Source organism: Serinus canaria, chromosome 10 (genome assembly GCF_022539315.1).
Source record: "Serinus canaria isolate serCan28SL12 chromosome 10, serCan2020, whole genome shotgun sequence".
NCBI classification, from domain to species: domain Eukaryota; kingdom Metazoa; phylum Chordata; class Aves; order Passeriformes; family Fringillidae; genus Serinus; species Serinus canaria.
This window is the reverse complement of record NC_066324.1, coordinates 16,870,130-16,889,020: the sequence shown is the minus strand read 5'-3', so window position 1 is coordinate 16,889,020 and position 18,891 is coordinate 16,870,130. Positions and strand designations below refer to the sequence as shown.

Sequence of the window (18,891 nt, the reverse complement as noted above, 5' to 3'; positions counted from 1 at the left end):
TGGGAAGGATTTGGGAGCATAGGTCTGGAGACAGGGCTGCTGGGGCATTGGAGAGCATGGAGAGATGGTCTCAGTGGTGGGTGAGCAGAGAAGTTTGGTGGCTGGTGGCGGCTGTGTGTCCAGGGGGAACAGTCAGAATGTGTTAACATGCTTTTTGTTGCTGCAACAGCCTCGGGCTCTGCTGCCATGCCCCAACAGACTGCTCCCCGAGCCACATTCCCGCTGCATCCCAGGGGATGTCCTCCAGCCCCTGCGCTGGGGATCAGCCCTGCACACTCACTCCAATGTCCCTGCACATCCAGCCTGAACTCAGCGTTCCTCCCAAGCACTTCCCTGCCTTGTCCCTTCTCACCCCTTCCCGCAGTGTTTCTTGTGGCGGTCCACAGGCCAGCCTTGTGTTTCAGCGTCTCCCTGGAGCGAGCTGCTCCGGGGGGCCCGCAGGGGCTGCTCCCACCAAACACCTCCCAGGCAGCGGGTTTGCACCGAGCAGCTGCACTGGATGACCCTCGTGGGCTCCTTCCAGCTCAGGACGTTCTGTGATCCCGTGAGGGATCCTTTACCGCCCTGCCTCCCCGGGGGCCATTCCCCTGGTGCCGAAGGACGCTCCGGGCCCGGATCGTGCCCGGAGCCACCGGGAGTGAGCCCCCAGCCCTCAGCCGCCAGCCTTCAGCCGCCCGAGAGCGGGGGGCGGCCCGGAGCGCCGAGGAGGGCCGGGCGCGGCGGAAGGCGGCGGGGAGCGGGGCGGGCCCCGGGGGAGGCGGGCCGGGGAGGCCGGGCCGCGCTGAGGGCCGCGCCGGGCCGCGCCGGGGGGAGCGGGCGCGGGGCTGCGGTGCGGGCGGGGCGGGGGAGGCCCCTCAGCCGGCGCTCCGGCAGGTGGCACTGGCCGCCTCCCCCGCGCCCCCCCCGAGCTCCGCCGCCGCGCTCAGTCCGCCGGCGCCGATGCTGCTGAGCGGAGCGGCCGGCTCGGAGCGCGGCGGCTGCAGCGGCGGGGCGGGGGCCGGCGGGGCCCCGCAGTGCGTGGGTACCATGGCCCGCTGGCTCCGCGAACACCTGGGCTTCCGCAGCGCCCGGCCCGCGCCGCCCGCGCCGCCCAAGCCCGACTACCGCGCCGGGCCGCCGCCTCAGCCGCCCCTGCCGCCCGGGGGCGCGGCCGAGCCGCTGGCCGCCGCCCAGCCCGACATCGTGGCGGCCTACCGGCTGCAGAAGGAGCGCGACTTCGAGGACCCCTACAGCGGCCCGCCGCCCGCCGCCGCCCCCGACGGGCCCCGCTACGTCTCGCCCAAGCACCGGCTCATCAAGGTGGAGGCGGTGGAAAAGGTGCCCGCCAGCCCCTCGCCGCCGCCGCCGGTGCCGGCCCCCCCCAGCTCGCCCCCGGCCGGTCCCGAACCGCCCGACGAGCCGCCGCAGGAGGTGAGTGACCGGACACGGGACCCCGGTGCTCTCCCCGCGGTATCCCGCCGCTTGCGGTGTCCCGAGTGACCGCCCGGAGCCTCGGCCCCTGCCGTGAGGAGCCGGACCGGGACCCGAGGGGCAGGTGGAGCCTGAGCGCCTCGGTCACGGAGATGGCCTCGGTGGTCCCGCCAGACTGTTGGCATCCGCAGTAAAGGAGCAGGGTTAGGATCCTCGAGCACCCGCGGGGGCACGGCCAGGCTCCACGGGGCTCTTCCCCCCCTGTGCCCCGGCAGCACCGACATGCCGGGCACACGTCAGCGGGAACGGGGGCGGCCCCGGCTTCTCCTGCGGCTCCCGCGGGAGGCAGGTACGATCCCCAGCGGGGAGCGCTCTCGCAGAGGAGCGCAGCTCTGTCTGCGGTGCCCTCCGACGCTGGGGACGGTGACCCTGGGCCTCGCACCGCTCAGTGCCTGACGGATCTCCCTCTGCCCGCTTGCCCGGGCTGCCCGTGCCGGCGGCGGCGGCCGGACCCCCAGAGATGCCGTGCTGCTTTGTCAGGGAGCCTCAGCGCCTCTTTGTCTGCCGCCCCCCCTCGCCGGCTTCTCCAGGACTGAGAGCAGAGCCTGGAGCTGCCGGTGCTGGCAGGGAGGCGAGAACATCCCCGGTGAGAGGTAGGAGCTGGGCAGAAGCTCCCCATGGGTAGACGGGCTCTGAGTGGCACTGGGACCTGGTGGAGGATAAGCCCAAAGGGGCTGCGGCCCTTGGTGCCGGGCCTCCCTCTCGGAGGAAAGGCTGATGCGGGGACTGCGCAAATAAAGGCAGGAGGGGGTAATTAGTGCCCGCTAGCGCTGCCACCTGCAAGACGGGGCTTGTCAGGCGAACTCGACGGGATTGCAGATCTGGCTGGCGGAGGGAATCGCGGATACAGTCAGTGATGCCATCCGTGGTCCTGGCACTGCCGGGTGGCACAATGAAATGAGCACCGGAAAAATCTGCTAGAGAATGTTTTAAGCAGATAGAAAAACTTGTTGCTGGTGGATCTTGGGAAGTTGCCTGTACTGACTGATTGCTTTTAGGAGATTTCTCGAGTGGCCCAGCAGAGCTCCCCTTTTGAGCTGGGTAATCTGGCTGCTGCAGGCGGCAGAGGGGGATGAGGAGGGTGGCACTAGGAGTAGGGACCAGAGGTGCCACTGTGTTGCTGTGGTTTGCCGAGGCAGTCTGGATGGTTTTTACTCTGGAACATGTGTTGCAGGATCAGAGCGGGAGCATGTGGACTCAGGCTGTGATGTGCAAAGGGCTGAGCCAGGGCTGAGGGAAGCAGGGACTGCTGACAGGTACAGCCAGGCTGTTTGGGGATCCAGAGGCTGGGGAGAATCTGAGAAGTTTGGGGAAAAGTCAGAGGCCGGGGTACATTCGAGGAAGCTGTAAACAGCTCAAACAGCGCTAGGCTGAAGACCCTTCATTTTTCCGAGATAGGCAGTGATTAGATTACTGATGGTCTCCTGCATGCCACTGTAGGGAGGAGACTTCTAATTCTTTAGAGCTCTGGTATGTGATAGACACAGAGCTCCAGAGACTGGGCAAAACCAAATTAAAAGTGGAAATATTTGATAGTGCTTGCAGCTGTCCATTAATACAGTTTTCCTGGAGGAGCCAGGGAGCATCCACCATGTAGAGCAACTGTGTTGGGCTGAAAAGCCCTTTGCAGCTTTCATCTACTGGGCTGAGCAGTGTGAGGATTCCCCAACTGCTCCAACATCATGGTGGCTCTTCCTGAAGGTGATACAGGAGAATGGAAGTGCCTGCTGGGGGGTTACTTCTGCTTGTGACCCTTGCTCTTGGTGGTGTCAAGCTGTCCTGGAACAGGGAAGGGATACTGGAACTGGCTGGAGCCTCTGCTGGGATGGTGGTTGTGCAGGGGGCTCAGTGCTGACAGACTTAGGTGGACGTTGTGGGCACTGTTCCCTACCTGCTGCAGGGACTGATTCTGCAAACCCCTTGGGTTGTGGGATGCTGGAGATTAAAGGAGAAGTACAGTTCTGTGTATAGACAGAGCTGCTGGAGCAGAGAGGGTTTTTGTTAATGATAGATGGGAAAATCACTCTAGTAAAATATGCAGCCCTTCCAAGTGGGGATGATTAGGATGGAGACAAGTGGAAAGAGCAGTTACTGGTTCCTGATTGCGTGGTTTGGCTGAGACCATGTGGTTTGTTGTGGCTGGGGGCTGACTATGCTCCCTGGGCACCCTGTGCCTGGTGTAGCTGTCGTGCTTGTTCTGGAGAATGGAAAGGGCAGTAATATCTTGGTACAGGAGTCCTTCCTGCCTGGGCTGCACGATGCTTTGCTGCTGTAGCATGAGTTGTCACAGCCTTGCCCCTTCGGTGGGATCTGCAGCATCCTGTAGGGATGAATTAAGAGCAAGCTCTGCAGTGGCTTGTGCTGCTTTCCAAACTCTGCTGGAAATGGTGTGGACAGCACACGTCCTTCTCAGTCTGCTTGGTGTGCCAGGCCTTTCCACACAGCAGTGGGCAATGGACTAGCCCTGTGCTGTTCACCTGAGCCTGGTGGATACTCTGGAGGTGTCTTCCCTGCTGTGTTTGGATCAAGCACCAGAAGCAAGGCCACTGAGATACAGGGAGAGATGTGCTGCAGGTCCTGCTACTGGCTGCACCCGGGGCATGCTTGAGGGTGGGCTGGGGGATCTGCCTGAGGACACCTTTGTCCTGTGCCCACCAGGAGCAGTCGCTGCTGTTCTTGCTGGGAATGCAGGGTCAGTGCTGCAGGGTGTGGGAACAGCCGCTCAGGAAGCTCCTGGGTGTGTGTCTTTCCTGCGAGAGCTCCTCCATCTGAGTCATCTTACGCGCTGCCGATGCTGTGCTCTCGGTGCTGTGTGTGCCCTCCTCCTGTGCCACGGCTGCAGCTCTGGGCTCCCTGCCCAGCCCAGCCGTCCCCTGTGGGATGTGCACCAGACCCTTCTTGGAAGGTCAGCTCTGTGTTTGCTTTTGGGTTTGGCTTCAGTGTCTGCCAAAAGCCGAGCTGCCAGATGTGTAAAACTGGAGGAATTTCGCACCTGATGGAATTTGCGGAGACCCCAAGTGTGCTTTACCTCCAGGGCAGGAAACTCGTTTTTAAGGTGGAGGATCTCCCCAGGAATCCTCTACAAACCTCTCTGTAGAGTGGAACATCTTGTTGTGGCAGAAGGTGGTGGCAGGTAGAATATTTCTGGGCAAGATGGGACAAAGAACCCCAGCTCTGCCCTGGGATTTTGATGTCTGAACTGTGAATGCTCTTGAAGAGCTGTGATGTGTCACCTTCACTGGTGGGCAGCATAAAAGCTGTTTGCCTGAGAACCCAGTGATGATTTGGTTCTTTGCATTAATTTTGTTTTGATTTTCTTTTTTTCCCCTTATTGTTGGCATGTATAATAGAGTGAGACCAGCCTCAGTGCTGCAGCAGGGATCTGGGTGTGCGTTGCTGTGGCAGATTAACATGTGAAAAACACTCGGGCTCAAGCAGGATGTGTCCAGGTGCCAGTGGTGCTTGGCTGCTCCCTGAAGGACTGATCTGCACCAAGAGCTGCCCTGGGATGGTGGCTTTGCATGTCAGGCTTTTGCTTTGCACCCAAATTATTTCAAATCTAGCAAAGCTTGTGCTATGTACGAGCAGGCGATGCCTCCACAGCTGTGTGGTGGGATCGGCAGGCAGTGAGCAGCTCCCTCAGCAACATGGAACATGAGCAAAGCATGGAAATGCCTGGCCTTGGAGCAAAGTGGGGGGGCTTAGGGCACCCCTGGGAACTGCCCTGCCAGCGGCTGTGCTCCCTCCTGCTCTTGGGAGCAGCAGTTTGCACTGTGGCTGCTGCTGAGAGCCCTGCATGGCTCATAAAGTCCAGTACTCAGATTAGGAAATGTCAGAGATTCAGTTTCCTGGGCAACCGTAATACCGCCCCATGTGCAAGGGCATTAGGATGTGCCCAGTGATTGCATGATCCCTGCTGTTTGCCCCATTCCTGGCACTGGCTGGAGCCTCCAGCCCCTCAGTCTTGGGGCTTGAGGCACCATTCTCGTGGGCTTGCTTGTCCATCCCGAGGTTGTAATGCTCCTGGAGGCAGTAATTGACTTCCCACCTTTTCTGTGGCTCTCTTCTGTAATATCCAACCATGTGAGGAACAAATGGATTTACGTTCTAAATCACCCTACAGCTGGGAGACCTTGCTCCTATGAAGTGGCATCCTTGAGGCAGTGGAGAAGCAAACCAGTGTGACAAATTCCCCCAAACCCAAGGAGCTTGCCTCCAACCAGAGCCATTTGCTCTGGGTCCAAACTGAACCCAGCAAACCACATCCTCTGCCAACAAAGTCCATCTAATCTCTTCTGAGTGCCTCTGCAAACTTCTGCAGGCAAAATACCCAGTTTTAGGGGTCTTGACAGAAACCTGTTAGGATTTTCCACCATCCTCTGCTTTCTAGACCTGGAAGCATCTGTGTGGGGGCCACTCTGTGAGCCTGCTGGAGCTTGTGCATTCCTCCCTGGGAAGCCAGACCTAAACACGAGGAAATACATTTGGAAATAAGGTTGGGTTTGATGGTCTTGGGGGTCTTTTCCAACCTTAATAATTCTATAACAGTGGCCACTGCATGCAGGGAAGCCTCCTGGCCCTGTCTGAAGCTGCTGTGTATGCAGAGGGAGGGTCCAGGACTGGCAACAGCAGCAAGATAGGTCTGTGCCTTACTAGGAAATGCAATTCATGGCAGGTTTGAATGTGGTCAGGTTGGGCTTGGGGTCTAAGGAACAGACAGCTAACCCCAGGAGGGTCAGCAAACTGCATTTCACAGCCCCCCAGCATGGTTGGAGCCATGAGATCTCTGCTAAATTTAGTATTGAACATGGCACAGCCCATTGACCCACCTTGGTTCTTGAGCTGATGCATCTGTGTGTGTAGGGACTCTGCTGGCATGCCCATGCCTCCATTGTCTTGAGCACATGTGTGAGGATGCTGCTGCTGTCACAGGGCTGTGCCCTGCAGGTGTTGTGGTGCAGCAAGAGCCTCTGCAGCTTTCAAGGCATGGGAGAGGCCATGGATGTCCTGGCTGTTTGGAGCAGCTTCATGAGATCTCTCAGGCAGCTGTGGGAAGCAGGTCCTGGTGACCAAGCAGCTGTCAAAGTCACCCTGGGGAATTTAGCCCTGGTGGTGGCGAGCAAAGGGCTGCAAACCCCTGGGCTCAGCACTGCTCCTTTGTGTCCCCAGTGCTTGATGGGGCCTGAGTGATGCCTGTCACCCCTCAGGTGATAGAGGTGAGAGCAGATTGCCTGACTCTCCCTGCAAAGCTGGGGCTGGCTTCTCCTGAGCCCTGTCCTGGCTCGCTGCCCCCTGCCTGGGGTGGAGCCAGTACTCTGACACCATCTGTCCTCTGCCACCTTGCCGAGGGGGGAGAGCATCTGCAGCTCCCATGTCTGAGCCCTGTTCTGCTCCTGGGGGGCAGCTGAGATGTGGTCTGGGGATGATCAGCTACTTGCTTGTGCCCTGGCATGGAGGGACCAGGTTTGGAGAGCTGACCCTGTTCCCCATGCATCGGCTGCCCATGGAGCTGGGACATTTAGGGAGGAGGTGGTGAGCCAGGCACAGAGAGCTGTGTGCCTCATGTAGCTCACAGGGGTGCCAAGTCTTGGGACTGCATGGAGGTGTTTACAGTTCCAGTTCCTGTTCCCTCTTCCTGCTGGGTTTTCTGTCACAGGCTATTGTTGGGCATTCTGCGCAGGAAGGAGGGAGAAATCTTTTGTTTTAAGCTGATTATTGGAGCTGCAGAGGAATGTGTGAGCAGCTGTGGTCTCCGTGGCTGGCTAGGAGCAGGGCAGCATAGTGGTGAGGATGGAGCCTGGCACCAGGTGGGATTAGGCAGCTGCCACACCATGCTTGGGACATTTGGTCCTTGCTGTGGGACATCTGCATAACCTGTTTTGTGGTAGCAAATCCCCCCCAAGCTGGGGGTTTGTGTCCTGTTGGGTGCTTGGGTACATTTGATTGCTGCTGGAAATATTGCCTGGCCCCACTTTGGGAGCAGGCTTTGGGGCTGTTGGTGGATGTACAGCTCCAGACTTCCTGGAGACTGCAGGGCCATGTGATGGGGTGCTCTGACTTGGAAGATGCTGAGATGCTAGAGCAGGCATGTGGCTGCAGTGCTGGAGGGGATTGAGCTCAGGGACATGCCCCATATCCTACTGTAGGATCCTTTTCACTAATAAGTGCAAATCTCAGGAATTTAGTGCTGACCCTGTGACATGGCACTTGAGAAGCTCCTGGTTTGGCATCCTGGAGGAAGGTTCTATCTTGTCTGACTTAATTTAAGATGTGTCTGGAGATGCTGTGGCGGCCTGGGAAGGAGTGGAGAGGAAACCGTAGGCTATTCTTAGCCCTTTTGTTAGAAAAGCTCTTCAAATGAGTGCACAGGAGCCCTGGAAAATGAGCAATGAGTTCCTAGTTGTGCCAGTGCCAGCTGACACCCCAGTTTTGGGATCTGTGCCCCTTCTCCCCTTCTCCACATTGGGAAAGGAAATGTGGCCGTGTGCAGGAGAGCATCTGTGTGCCATGGAGGGGTGCAGCACTGCTGGCAGCCCTGTGCTGCAGTGGGGACTGGGCCAGGGCATGCATGTGGGTGCTGGCAGTTGGGGCCTGATGGTGAGGGAGGGGCAGAGCTGCCTTCTGCTCTGCTTGGCTCCAATCTCAGCTTTCAGGACAAAGGCTGGAGCATTTCCACAGCCAAATGCTGGTGCCTGGAAAGCTGTCAGCTGCCTGCAGAGCTCTGCAGGGCTGCCACGGTGTGGGTTTGGGTACTCAGTGGTCACTCTGGCTGCTGCTGGAGGGGCTCATGGTGGGCTCTGCCTTCCACCTGCCAATAAAGGCAGAGAGTGCCTTAACCCTTTTCCTGTTCTTGCCCTGTTCCAGCTGGCTGTTCTGGAGGACTATGCAGATCCCTTTGATGCGGCACAGGTGGCAGGGAGCCAGGCAGGGCTGGAGAAGGTGATGGAGAATGATGGATATATGGAGCCATATGAAGCCCAGAAGATGATGGCTGGTAAGGTGGAAGGTGTCATGCAAAGGCCACTCTTTACACCTCTGGTCCCTGAGTTTGGTGGCCACTGTACTCTGTTCCTTGCAGCCCCCACATAAGGCAAACCTGGGTGATGGTTGTGGTGGGGGACAGCCATTTTGCAGGCAAATTTTCCCAGCTTTATCCTTGTGCACTGGGTTTGCAGGAGCATGCAGAGACTGTCTGAGCACTACAGGCACATCTCTCCCTGCGATATTGTCCCCCAGGACCCCAGTTGCCAGGTTGAGTCAGGAGAGACCTGACATTCCCTGCATCTGGCTTAAAACTAAGATGAATGTGAGAGCTATTTAATTCAGTTAGGACTGGGCCAGAACATGCTGTGTCTGCTGCAGCAGCAGGGCCCCCAGTGGGCCTGTCTGGGGCTGGAGAGCTGGTGAGCTGGGAGCGTGTGCTCTTGAAGGCAGTGCTCAGGGTCACCATGCTGGCTCTGGCACTGCTTTGCAGCTCTGTGGTTTCCTGGAGTAAGTGGTTTCTGGAAGGCTCATGTGGCTTTTTGAAGTAGTCCATTATATTTCTTGGAAAAACCAGCAAGCAGTGGAGAGACTGCTTGTGCCTGTGGGAGAGACTTTGTTTTGCTTGAGGGAAGTACGGTTTATTAAACCAACCACTCTGGGTATCCAGGGGAGAAACCCAGCCTCACTGCATGCAGGAATCAGGCTCAGGGTACTCTGTCCCCATGGACCCCATTTTGCCAGGTTGCCCAGGAGTGGGGTGTGGGACTGTGGGCACCTTGGTGCTGCCGAGCCGCTCTCCTACTCCTGACAGCTGCTCGCTGTCTCCTCCTCTGCTGATGCTCCCTACCCATTTTACCAAGGTGACATTGATCCCTGTCACCTAGCACCGTTTTGGGGAGCTGTGTTGGGCAGAAGGCTCATGGTCTTTTCCCCCTCTCTGGGCAGAGATCCGCCAGAAGGGCTTGCGGGAGGCTCCTGCCCGGCCGCTGCACCTCTATGACACTCCCTATGAGCCTGTGCTGGACATGGACAGTGACTGCTCAGCCTGCCCCAGGCCCAGGGAGTCCCGGCTGCCTGAGGATGATGAGAGGCCACCAGAGGAATATGACCAGCCCTGGGAATGGAAGAAGGAGCGGATCTCCAAAGCCTTTGCAGGTGAGTGATGGGACCAGCCATAAAACAAATGACACTTTTTGTGAAGCTTGATCTTTGAGGTTCCTTCATTTTACGGGAGTCAGTAATGTTGGTCTCTGCATTTTCATAGCTCACGGAGTACTTGTGCTCTTGCAAAAGCTGTTTCTCTGAGCAGGGAGCCAGGCTGGACAGAATGGATAGAACTGCCTTGGTAGCCAGTCCAACACCTGTCTCCCATTGCCTCTCCAATGTTCCAACCGATCACAGCCTCTGGTGCAAATTAACACCCTCAGCCTTGCGCTGCAGGGGTAGGTTAAACCCTGGGATCAAGCAGATCCCTCCTTCCTCAGGGCAGGAGGATAGCCAAGGAGCCTTCATCCAGGCCCCCTGACCTATTTATCCGTGCTGTGGGATCGATTGTGTTTTTGTTTGGTAATGAGGAAATCCATGCTGTGCATTAGCACTGGCTCCTTGCCGGTGCTGGCTAATTGCTACGCTCTTATCTAGGATGCATTTTAATTGCAGCATTGTGTGTCTGTGCTGCAGCTGCTGCTGAGGGTGCTCAGGCTGGTGGCACTGTGTGGAGATGATGGCAAAGAGACGTGGAAATTTGGGGTTGGGGAGTGGTTCACCTTTTGGGTTTGGGCAGTGTGAGCTGGAGATGTGTGATGTGTGTGCTGGGCTCAGTGTCACAGTGTCACTTGTGCTTGGGCTACCAGGTCCCACAGCACCCCGTGCCAAGGATTTGGTGTCTTGGGCTCCATCATGGAACACTGTGCTCTGCTGGGCTGGGTTTGTGCTGAGGTGTCTGTGCTCTGGATGAGCTGCCTTGCTTGATATCTCTGGGTGGAGGTGGTGTGTTCACAGGTCTGGCTCATGTGTAGATAGATACATGTGGGTGCTGGCCAGGGTGCTTCAGGCCTGCTCCGAGTCCCAAGAGAGTTCCCTGGGCCATGCTGGGACCTGCTGCCTGTTTTTTTCTAAAGCCAGAGCAGATCCTGCTCTGTTTTTGTGGGGTGTTTTTTCTCTCCAGTGATGCCAAAATATCTCTGCTGGGCCATTCCCCCTTTGGGGGGGTCCATGGGACCCCTGCTGATGGGCAGCTGCTACTGGCACAAGGCTGCAACCCACTGGTGCCTGGCAGGGAAATGTGGACCCTGTGTGTTACTGGGAGGTACCTAGGGCAAGAGAGATGCACAGGCAGGACAGATGGCAATGGGACGGTTGGCCAAGACGCCCAGACAGACAAGTGTGTAGAAAGGGGTGATTGCAGGCTCCCCCAAACCCCAGAGAGGGTTGGCTGGAAAAACTGATGGGAGGAGCAGGGTCTCTCCGTTGGGAATGTGCCCCACCTCAGGCCTGTCCCTGCTTGGTACTGTGGAAGAGATGTGATGGCCAAGCTGATGTAGGGCTCCTGGGAATTTAGTCCTCAGGTCTTTCCCCCTACAACTGCTCTCCTTCTCTGTGGGCCTCTGGTGTTGCTGATGGTTTTTTCTAAACCCTTTCTTTCTCTCTCTTTCTCTCTGTTTCCCTCACCCTCCCCACCCCCATCCAGTTGAAATCAAGGTCATTAAAGACCTGCCATGGCCCCCGCCGGTGGGACAGCTGGACAGCAGTGAGAGCCCCCCGGATGGGGAGGCTGGTGCCCCCCTCCCTGCGCAGCACAGCTACGAAGACGCCAATGGTGGGTCCTGCGTGACAGCGCCGTGTCTGGGGGGCTGCAGCCCCTGCTTGCTGTGACTCTGCCCTGCTGGGATGCCTTGGGGCTTGCCCTGGGCAGTGCCAGACATGACCCTCCTCCTCTGCTCTCCCCCAGCTCCTCCTGGCCCTTCAGTTGTCATGTGCTGGACACCCGGTGTTTGTCCTGCTGTACCTTCTGCTGCAAAGAGGCACTGGCTCTTTGGTGCCTCTGCTCCCAGCAGCAGAGCTGCTCTGGGGGATTATTCCATGGCATGGCAGAGTCATTACTGTCCCTTTTGTTCTCTCCTCTTTGCCTCCAAATTCCCAACATTTGGTCGCTGCTTTTAAGGTCTTCTCAACAACTCTACTGAGTATTTAGCTGATGTTTTCTTTCATTGACTGATTTTTAATGCCCAGGTCCCTTACAGGTGTGTTAGCAGCTAATTCAGATCCCAGTGCTGAAGGTGGGGCTGTTTTTCCCCCTCTTCATTATTTAGCACTGCTCCGTTTCCTCTGCTGTTTTATTACCTTGCTGCTTAGTGTCAGGAGGTCCCTGTGGATTCTCCACTCTTGCTTTTGCTATCCTGAGCAGCCAAATCTCCCAGGTACACTTTGTCATCTCAGGTTTGCCTTGCTGTGAAACCTTTTTTGTGTGTGCTGAGCACAGAGCCCCTGGGTAAATCCCCTTTGGATGCTGCTGGCAGTCTCACTTATGAAAGCCAAATATTGCTGCTTCTCTTTTAACCCTTTATTAATATTTCAAGGACCTTGCTCTTATGCTGTGGTGAATTAGGATTTTGCCAAGAGCATTGGGGGGGGGGGGGGGGAGTTTGTGGAAAGCCATGACTGCATTGTTACCAGTGGGGAGCTGGGATGCAAGCTGTGCCTTTTCCTGTGTGGCAGCGTGCAGGGCCTGCCTGTGTGTCACCGACGCTGTCCGGGTGGGCACTCACTGCAGTGCCAGCTGCAGATGTCTGATTTCCTTATCTGCAGCTACCCAGATCCCCACAGAGCTTCACAAGATAAAAGCCAGTGTGGCCTTTGCTGCCTCCTGGGTGGGCTTGAGCACAGGCTGCAGGTGATGCCTTGTTTTGGTGCTGATGGTGGGGGCACTCGAGAGCAAAGTGGCTGCTCTGCCAGGGCTTTGTTGGGTGTTTCCCAAATCCCTAGGGATGCTGCAGGCTGAGATCAGTCCTCAAAAAGAAAGGTCTTGGCAGGTGGGAATTTTCTGATCCTCTTCCTGCAGTGAATGCAGGTGTCAAGAAAAATTAATCTCTTTGTTATGCAGGCTCTTCTTTTCCCCATCATTTATTATCCCCACAGCAGCTCTGACATGCATCCTGCTCCTGATGAACACATCACTTTGTCATTTTTCCTGGTTTTAGCAACACGGAGTCTCTTTTTTTTTCCCTCTGACTTGCTTTGCTTTGTTGTATTAAGTTTATCTTGCCAGAGTTTTGTCTCATTTTCTATTTCCCATGTCTGGGGGTGACTTGAACGTCTTGAAGGATGTCTTCATCCTCCTAAGGGCTTGTTTTTAATATCCTGTTTAATCATGCACCTGCCTCTGACAGGTGCAATGCATTTCTTTTGAGCCTGGAACACAATGACTTTGTGCCGCCAGCAAACACTTGGGCTGTTTGATTGTCTGGCTTTTTAATGATTGCCCCAATTTTTTAAGGGAATGAGTTGAAATTGAAGCCTGTGTGTGATGTACAAGGGCGAGTATTGCTGGTGAAAAGCCAGAGTGCTGCAGAAGCAGGGCTTGTCAAGCCATAATGCCAGGCACCTCCTCCTCGAGCTGTGCTCAGGGTGGTTTATGCCATGCTAAGCTGCAGGGGATTTTGGCTGGGTTTGATTTTGGCTGCCTTCCCCTCCTTGCAGTGCTGGGGGGCCTGCAGTCCTGCTCACCTGCACAGGGCTTGGAAAAGGTGTCACTCAAAGAGCTGCCTTATAGGATGCCCTGCAAGAGAGGAGAACATCCCTCTGGCTATTTTTTACCTCCCCCTCCAGCAGCCAGGAAGCATGGAGAGTTGTCCTTTCTGGGGCATTCCAGTAGTCCTAGGGCATTTCTGGGCTCGGCCACCTCCAGGGTGACTGTGCTGCCACAATGTAAGCCCCTGGCCAGCCCCACACTGTGGCAGCTCTGCCTGATCAATAAGTAATTTGTGCAGGGGGATTGGTGGTACAGGGAACAATAATGAACTCTTGGGAGGAAGGAGAACTGATATTGTTAATGCTGAAATCATCCTGCATGGAAATAACAGGCAGTGGGAGGCCAGGTCCCTGGGGCACGGCTCAGTCAATCCCCCACACTCCTGGCTGTGGCTGGGCTGGTGACAGGCAGGTGGCAGTATCAGGGAGGTACCTGCAGTCAAAATAACTCCTTCCCACCTCGGAGAATTGTTTTTTCACCCTCTGTTTATTTGTGCCAGCAAAATGTGTCCATTGGCTCCAAACTGACAGCTTCCATCTATCCCCTCTTCCTCTGAGACTGGGGAACCTCTTCTTGCTGCCTCACACTTAACCCTGTGCCACAGCCACTGAAACCATTTTTTCAATAGCAAAACCTCCTGAGCTTTTGAAACCTCTCTGGAAATGCCTTCCATGGGCTCAGCTACTGGCTCCAGCCTGGACACTGCAGTGAGCCCAAGGGCTGCCCTGCCCTTGCTTAGACCAGGGGGGTGGGGCAGTGTGAAGTGACCCAGTGTGATGTGAGTGGCTCTGGCTCTTCCTGCCAGAGGAAGTTAGGATGCCAGCCTGTGATGTCTGTCTGTCTTGCAGGTCCCTCGGAGGGGCTGGGGTATGGCCGCACTTCGCCCTGCAGGGAGGAGAAGGCCAGGGCTGTCCTCAGGCACGGCTCCAGCAGCCTCAAGAACACAAAGACACTGACAGCTGAGCCTGGCCCCTTTGTTGGGGAGAGGATTGACCCTGCCCTGCCCCTGGAGAGCCAGTGGTGAGTCCTGCCCTGCCCAGTGTGGCTGCCAACCCTTCCACTTGCACTAGGGAGCCCTGTGGCCACACCATGAGGATCCCTGGGGCAGACTTGCTTCTTCCTTTCTTCCTTGGCTCCACATTTCAGCCTGTTTGTCTCACAACCCCAGTGATGCCACCCCATTCCCTCTCCCTTAGTGTGGCTGCAGTCCCTGGGGAGATGCTGGCATTGCTGCTGCCCTGGGGAGTCTTTCCCATGTTGTGTGCTCTGTGCCCAGCAGCCCTTGCCAGGTGTGTGCTCTGTGCCCAGCCCAGCAGAGCCCTAGGCAGCTGTGTGCTCTGTGCCCTCTCCCTGCAGCTGGTACCACGGGGCCATCAGCCGGACGGACGCGGAGACGCTGCTGCGGCTGTGCAAGGAGGCCAGTTACCTGGTGCGCAACAGCGAGACCAGCAAGAACGACTTCTCCCTCTCCCTGAAGTGAGTGAGCCTGCCAGGCCTGGGGGGGTGTGCACCCACAGCACAGGTGACCCTTAGGTGGGTGCCCCAAGTGTGCCCATACTAGCTGGCTAACTGTGAGACGACCAGGAGTGGGCAGAAATGGCTGCAGTGTGAATGGCTCCTGTCTAATCTTTTCCTAAAGACCAAATGTTTGACCCAAAGGACAAATTCTAGCCAGGACCAGCAGGACTGCCCTGCCCTTTTCTGTGGGGTGGCACGGGTTTCTGGTTTGGTGTCTGGCAAAAAAAATCTCTCAGGAAGGTCTGGAGGCCCACTGCTCTTCCTTGGCAGTGCTAATAATCTCTCAGATGGATCAAATGATGTGTCAGGTTACAGCTTCCAGCTCTGTTTTCTTGTTCCCTTTTTTTTTTTTTTTTTTTTTTAAGCTTAGTTTTATGGCAAAAGAAAGTTTGTAAGAGCCCACTGTTGATGGAAATGTGGGTACCCATCCTTGCCTCCCCAGCCCACAGATCCATTTCTCAGCTGTAGAGAGGGCTTTGCCCTGCTCTGGTTTGCCAGTAGGGAAACCTCATCCCCACAGCACAGCTTGTTTTCTGCTTGTGGTTTTTGGGGAATCTTTATATTCTCCCCAAGTTTTCCAGATTCCCTGGATGCCAAAATTGCATGAAGCATCTCTGCATGTGTCCTGACAGGAGGGAACTGCCCACAGCTCCTCATCCAGCTCTTTCCTGGCTCTTGGGGCAGCCCGAATCCACAAAATCAAAGCTGTTACTGTCTGAAGATGATGATGGATGAGCAAATACCTTCTTGCTCTTCTGCTGGACAGCTATATTAGCTCTGTTCCTGCCAGATGGGAAATAAGTATTCATTGAGCACTTCAGCTATCCCTGCCCAACCACAGGCCCCTTATCCCTGTGTTTTTCTCAGTATACTTTGAGTTTCCCCAGTGGTCTCTCTACCTGCATTGCTCCCAAGGGGCATCAGCCTCTCTGTTTATTTCCCAGCAGCACAATTTTGAATTAGATTGCTTTGTGTCTCTCCACATTTTTTCACTCTTTTTGTTGCCTTCAGCACCAAACCAGGGCAGGAGCTCCACTGAAAATACACTTTCTTACTTCTGCATTTAGAGCTTTCAGACCAGCCAACAAACCCTTCTGGAACAGCTCCCTCCTTTCCCTTTTTTTGGTCAGAATTTTTACTGATGATTTCATTTTTACTGATCTTTTAATTTTCTGTGTTTTTTCCTTGCCCTGGCTTGTGAGCCATTTTGGAGCAACAGCTTCTTCTGGATTGGAAGCTGCATTTGAATCTGCAAGAGGTGTCACCATTGCCTTGTGAGTGGCATTAGCCAGCTGTGTGTTGGAGAGCTTGGGAGGTGGCATTCCATCACCAAAGGTGGCTTTCCATCACCTCTCCACAAGCCAGTCACCTGTCTCTTAGTGTTTTTTCCCTTACTTCTTGCCATCATCCTCAGTCTTTTGGCAAAATCCTCCTCTCAGATGGCATGTGTGGCTAGGCCATGGTGTGCAGCAGTATCCCACCTTCCCCAGCCCATCAGGGAGTTGCTTGCACATTGCCTGTCCTTGCAGAGTTTGTGGAGAAGCCACAGCCCAAGCAGCAGGATTTTTACTCCACTGCCTTTCTCTGTAGAGCCTGTTTAAGGAGAATCCCCTGGGATGCTTTTTATATAGCTGTAAGCTGGCTGTCTGCAGCTCTCTCTCTTATTTTTTTTTTGAACTCTTTTTTTTTCCTTGAGGAAGGAGGCACAGCCAAGGAGATGGTCTGAAAAGCATTCCAATGCTGACCTAAAGTACTTTGGTGTTGCTTTAAAGGAAAGTATGCACAAGAGAGAGCAGGTTAGGTAGCTGGAAGGGTTTAACCCTGCTGTGACAGTCCTGGCTGGTCCAGGTTAGGCACCCCCAAGCTGCCTGTCATGGACGGGGTCATGGCATTGCCTCAGATGCTTGGAGAGTCCACGAGAGTGGCTGAGGCCACACTGCAAAGCTCTGTGTCCTTCCTTCTGCCTGCAGAGGTGCTCAGCAGGAGCAGCACCCACCCCTTGTCCTGGCTGCTGGTATTTGCAGCCTGTTCCCTCAGTCATCTCTCCAGGGGTCTGATCTCACCACATCCCTGAGCTTGTGACAAGGACCTGTGGAGCACTTGAGGATAAGCACAACCAATATCAGCTCTCCATGGCTCCGTGTGGCAGCGCTCTGGTTCCCTCCCACCTGGGACACAAGACACAGCCAAGCTATTGCTTTTCCTCAGCCCGTGCTGGGGGGCTGTGGCTGTCTCTCAGGACAGCTGGCTCCTTGCTCCTGTCTCTAAATGGATTGCAAAGCCATACTGCTAATGCAGCTGGGCTGTCCATTATGGCCTGTCTCCAGCCGGGGGGATGGGGCCGGGCTGTGCAGCACTCCAAGCAGCTCAGCATCACTGATGAGGTCCTGTCTGCTTTTAAGTCATCAATATTTTGCCATAATGTGCAATCCAGACGCTGCAGACAGGCTGTGGCTCTCCTCGGAGACGCAAATTAATAGCAACGGGGCCATTAGTCCGTCACTTGGAATCAGTGTTTGTGGCAGGATCTGCCTGCACAGCCCGGCGTGGCTCGGTGCCCGTGCTGTGCTGGGAAATGCTCTCGCTGTGCTGAGCGGGTTTTATGGAGCCTTCAGCGGTGGCATGGGGAGAGGGGGAAGGAGAAAATCCTTTGGCTGTGGGCCAGAGAAGAAAAACCTGGTTTGCCATGGTGAGGCTGGAGATCTGGGAGCTGAGGGGATCTTGTGAGAACCAGAGCAGTTGCAAAAGGGGCTTTGTCACATGCAAGGAGCAAAAGCCACTACCCCTCCATGACCCTACAGCAAGGGCCCCTGCTGCTCTTGCCCAGGTGATGCCTTCCCTACCCACACACACCCTGGGTGTGCCCTGCACACCCCCCTGCATGGCCATGCTCCTCAAGGGGACACTGCAGTATCATTGGCCATGTCCCTCCTTTGCTCTGTGGGTTTTGTTGGAGCCAGCCAGGAGCAGGAGAGTGCAGGCAGAGCCGTGGCTGCAGACAGGAGCCAGCAGTGTTCCCCTCAGCTGCAGGGGCAGGCTGCCTGTGTCAGGGGGTCAGGGGATGAGGGGAGGCCGTGGCCAGCTTTACCCCCTAACCCTGCCTTGATCTGTCCCTGCAGGAGCAGCCAGGGCTTCATGCACATGAAGCTGTCACGGACCCAGGAGAACAAGTACGTGCTGGGCCAGCACAGCCCGCCCTTTGACAGCGTGCCGGAGATCATCCATCACTACGCCAGCCGCAAGCTGCCCATCAAGGGGGCCGAGCACATGTCCTTGCTGTACCCGGTGGCTATCCGTACCCTATAGGGATCACCCCCACGAGCCAGGCTCCAGGCTGGCTGCACCCAAAACTGGCCCATGCCCAGGGCTGAGCGCTGCCGTGCCAAGGATGGGCTCCAGACCGTCAGCCCGTGAGCGGCTCGCTGGGCACAGCCGGTGCTGTCGGGGATTGCTGCAGCCGGGCCCCTCCTGTTCTCCCAGGGGCTCCCGTGCTCTGGTTTTGTGCTGGCGTAGCACTGGAAGGACCCCCTGTGCCAGGAGCTGAGTGGGGCTGTCCAAACCTCCACACCTGCCTCCTTGGCAGAGCTTGGCATGCCAGGACTGGAGCTGGGACCTTGGAGAGTCCAGGGAGGGGGGCAGTGTGTACGGGGATGGATCATCTGGTAGCAGGCTTGAGGTACCTCCGTGAGGGTGCCTAACTCTGCCCATGAGAGACAAAACGGCTGTGCTTGAGGTGAGGAGACTGGCAGGGGTGAGCAGGGCCTGCCTGGGGCCAGCAAGGCATGCAGAGTGCAGGGCAGGCTGCCCTCATTGCACCCTGCTCAGTGCTCACTGCCATCCTTTGCCAAACGTTAACAGTGACCGGCCTTGGCCATGTGTACAGCACCACTGCCTAATAAAGCAGTGCATGGTTGTCTCCTGCTTCATGGGACTGTGTGCTCACATCCCCCTCTGATTGGGGGATCAGTGCAGCAAAACAGTGGAAAGGGAAATTTTGTTACACAAGAACTTTAAGGGAATTGATTTTCCCTGCGCTGTTGGATACACTGAGATTGGTGTGTTCAGTCAGTGTCCCCTCTGAGACACAGGGGACAAAGGTGGTCATGTCCTTGCCATGTCTTTGAGACTTCTTGTGGGCAGTGATGAGCTGATTTTGGACTTGCCTGTTA

The 18,891-nt window shown here is 56.2% G+C and overlaps 1 protein-coding gene across 2 annotated transcripts; it reads left to right on the top strand.

Annotated features, from left to right (window-relative positions):
• The first annotated feature begins 756 nt into the window (after nucleotides 1-756).
• Nucleotides 757-18,643, top strand: SHF (Src homology 2 domain containing F). Of its 2 annotated transcripts, XM_030228463.2 has the most exons (7): nucleotides 757-1,410; nucleotides 8,335-8,464; nucleotides 9,400-9,609; nucleotides 11,144-11,272; nucleotides 14,053-14,224; nucleotides 14,561-14,680; nucleotides 17,842-18,643. In XM_030228463.2, exons 1-7 carry the CDS (start codon nucleotides 940-942, stop codon nucleotides 18,026-18,028), a joined length of 1,419 nt encoding a protein of 472 aa, XP_030084323.1. In that variant the 5' UTR covers nucleotides 757-939; the 3' UTR covers nucleotides 18,029-18,643. The 2 variants fall into 2 exon arrangements, with proteins under 2 accessions (XP_030084323.1, XP_030084324.2); XM_030228464.2 differs by lacking the exon at nucleotides 11,144-11,272.
• The last annotated feature ends 248 nt before the right edge of the window (nucleotides 18,644-18,891 follow it).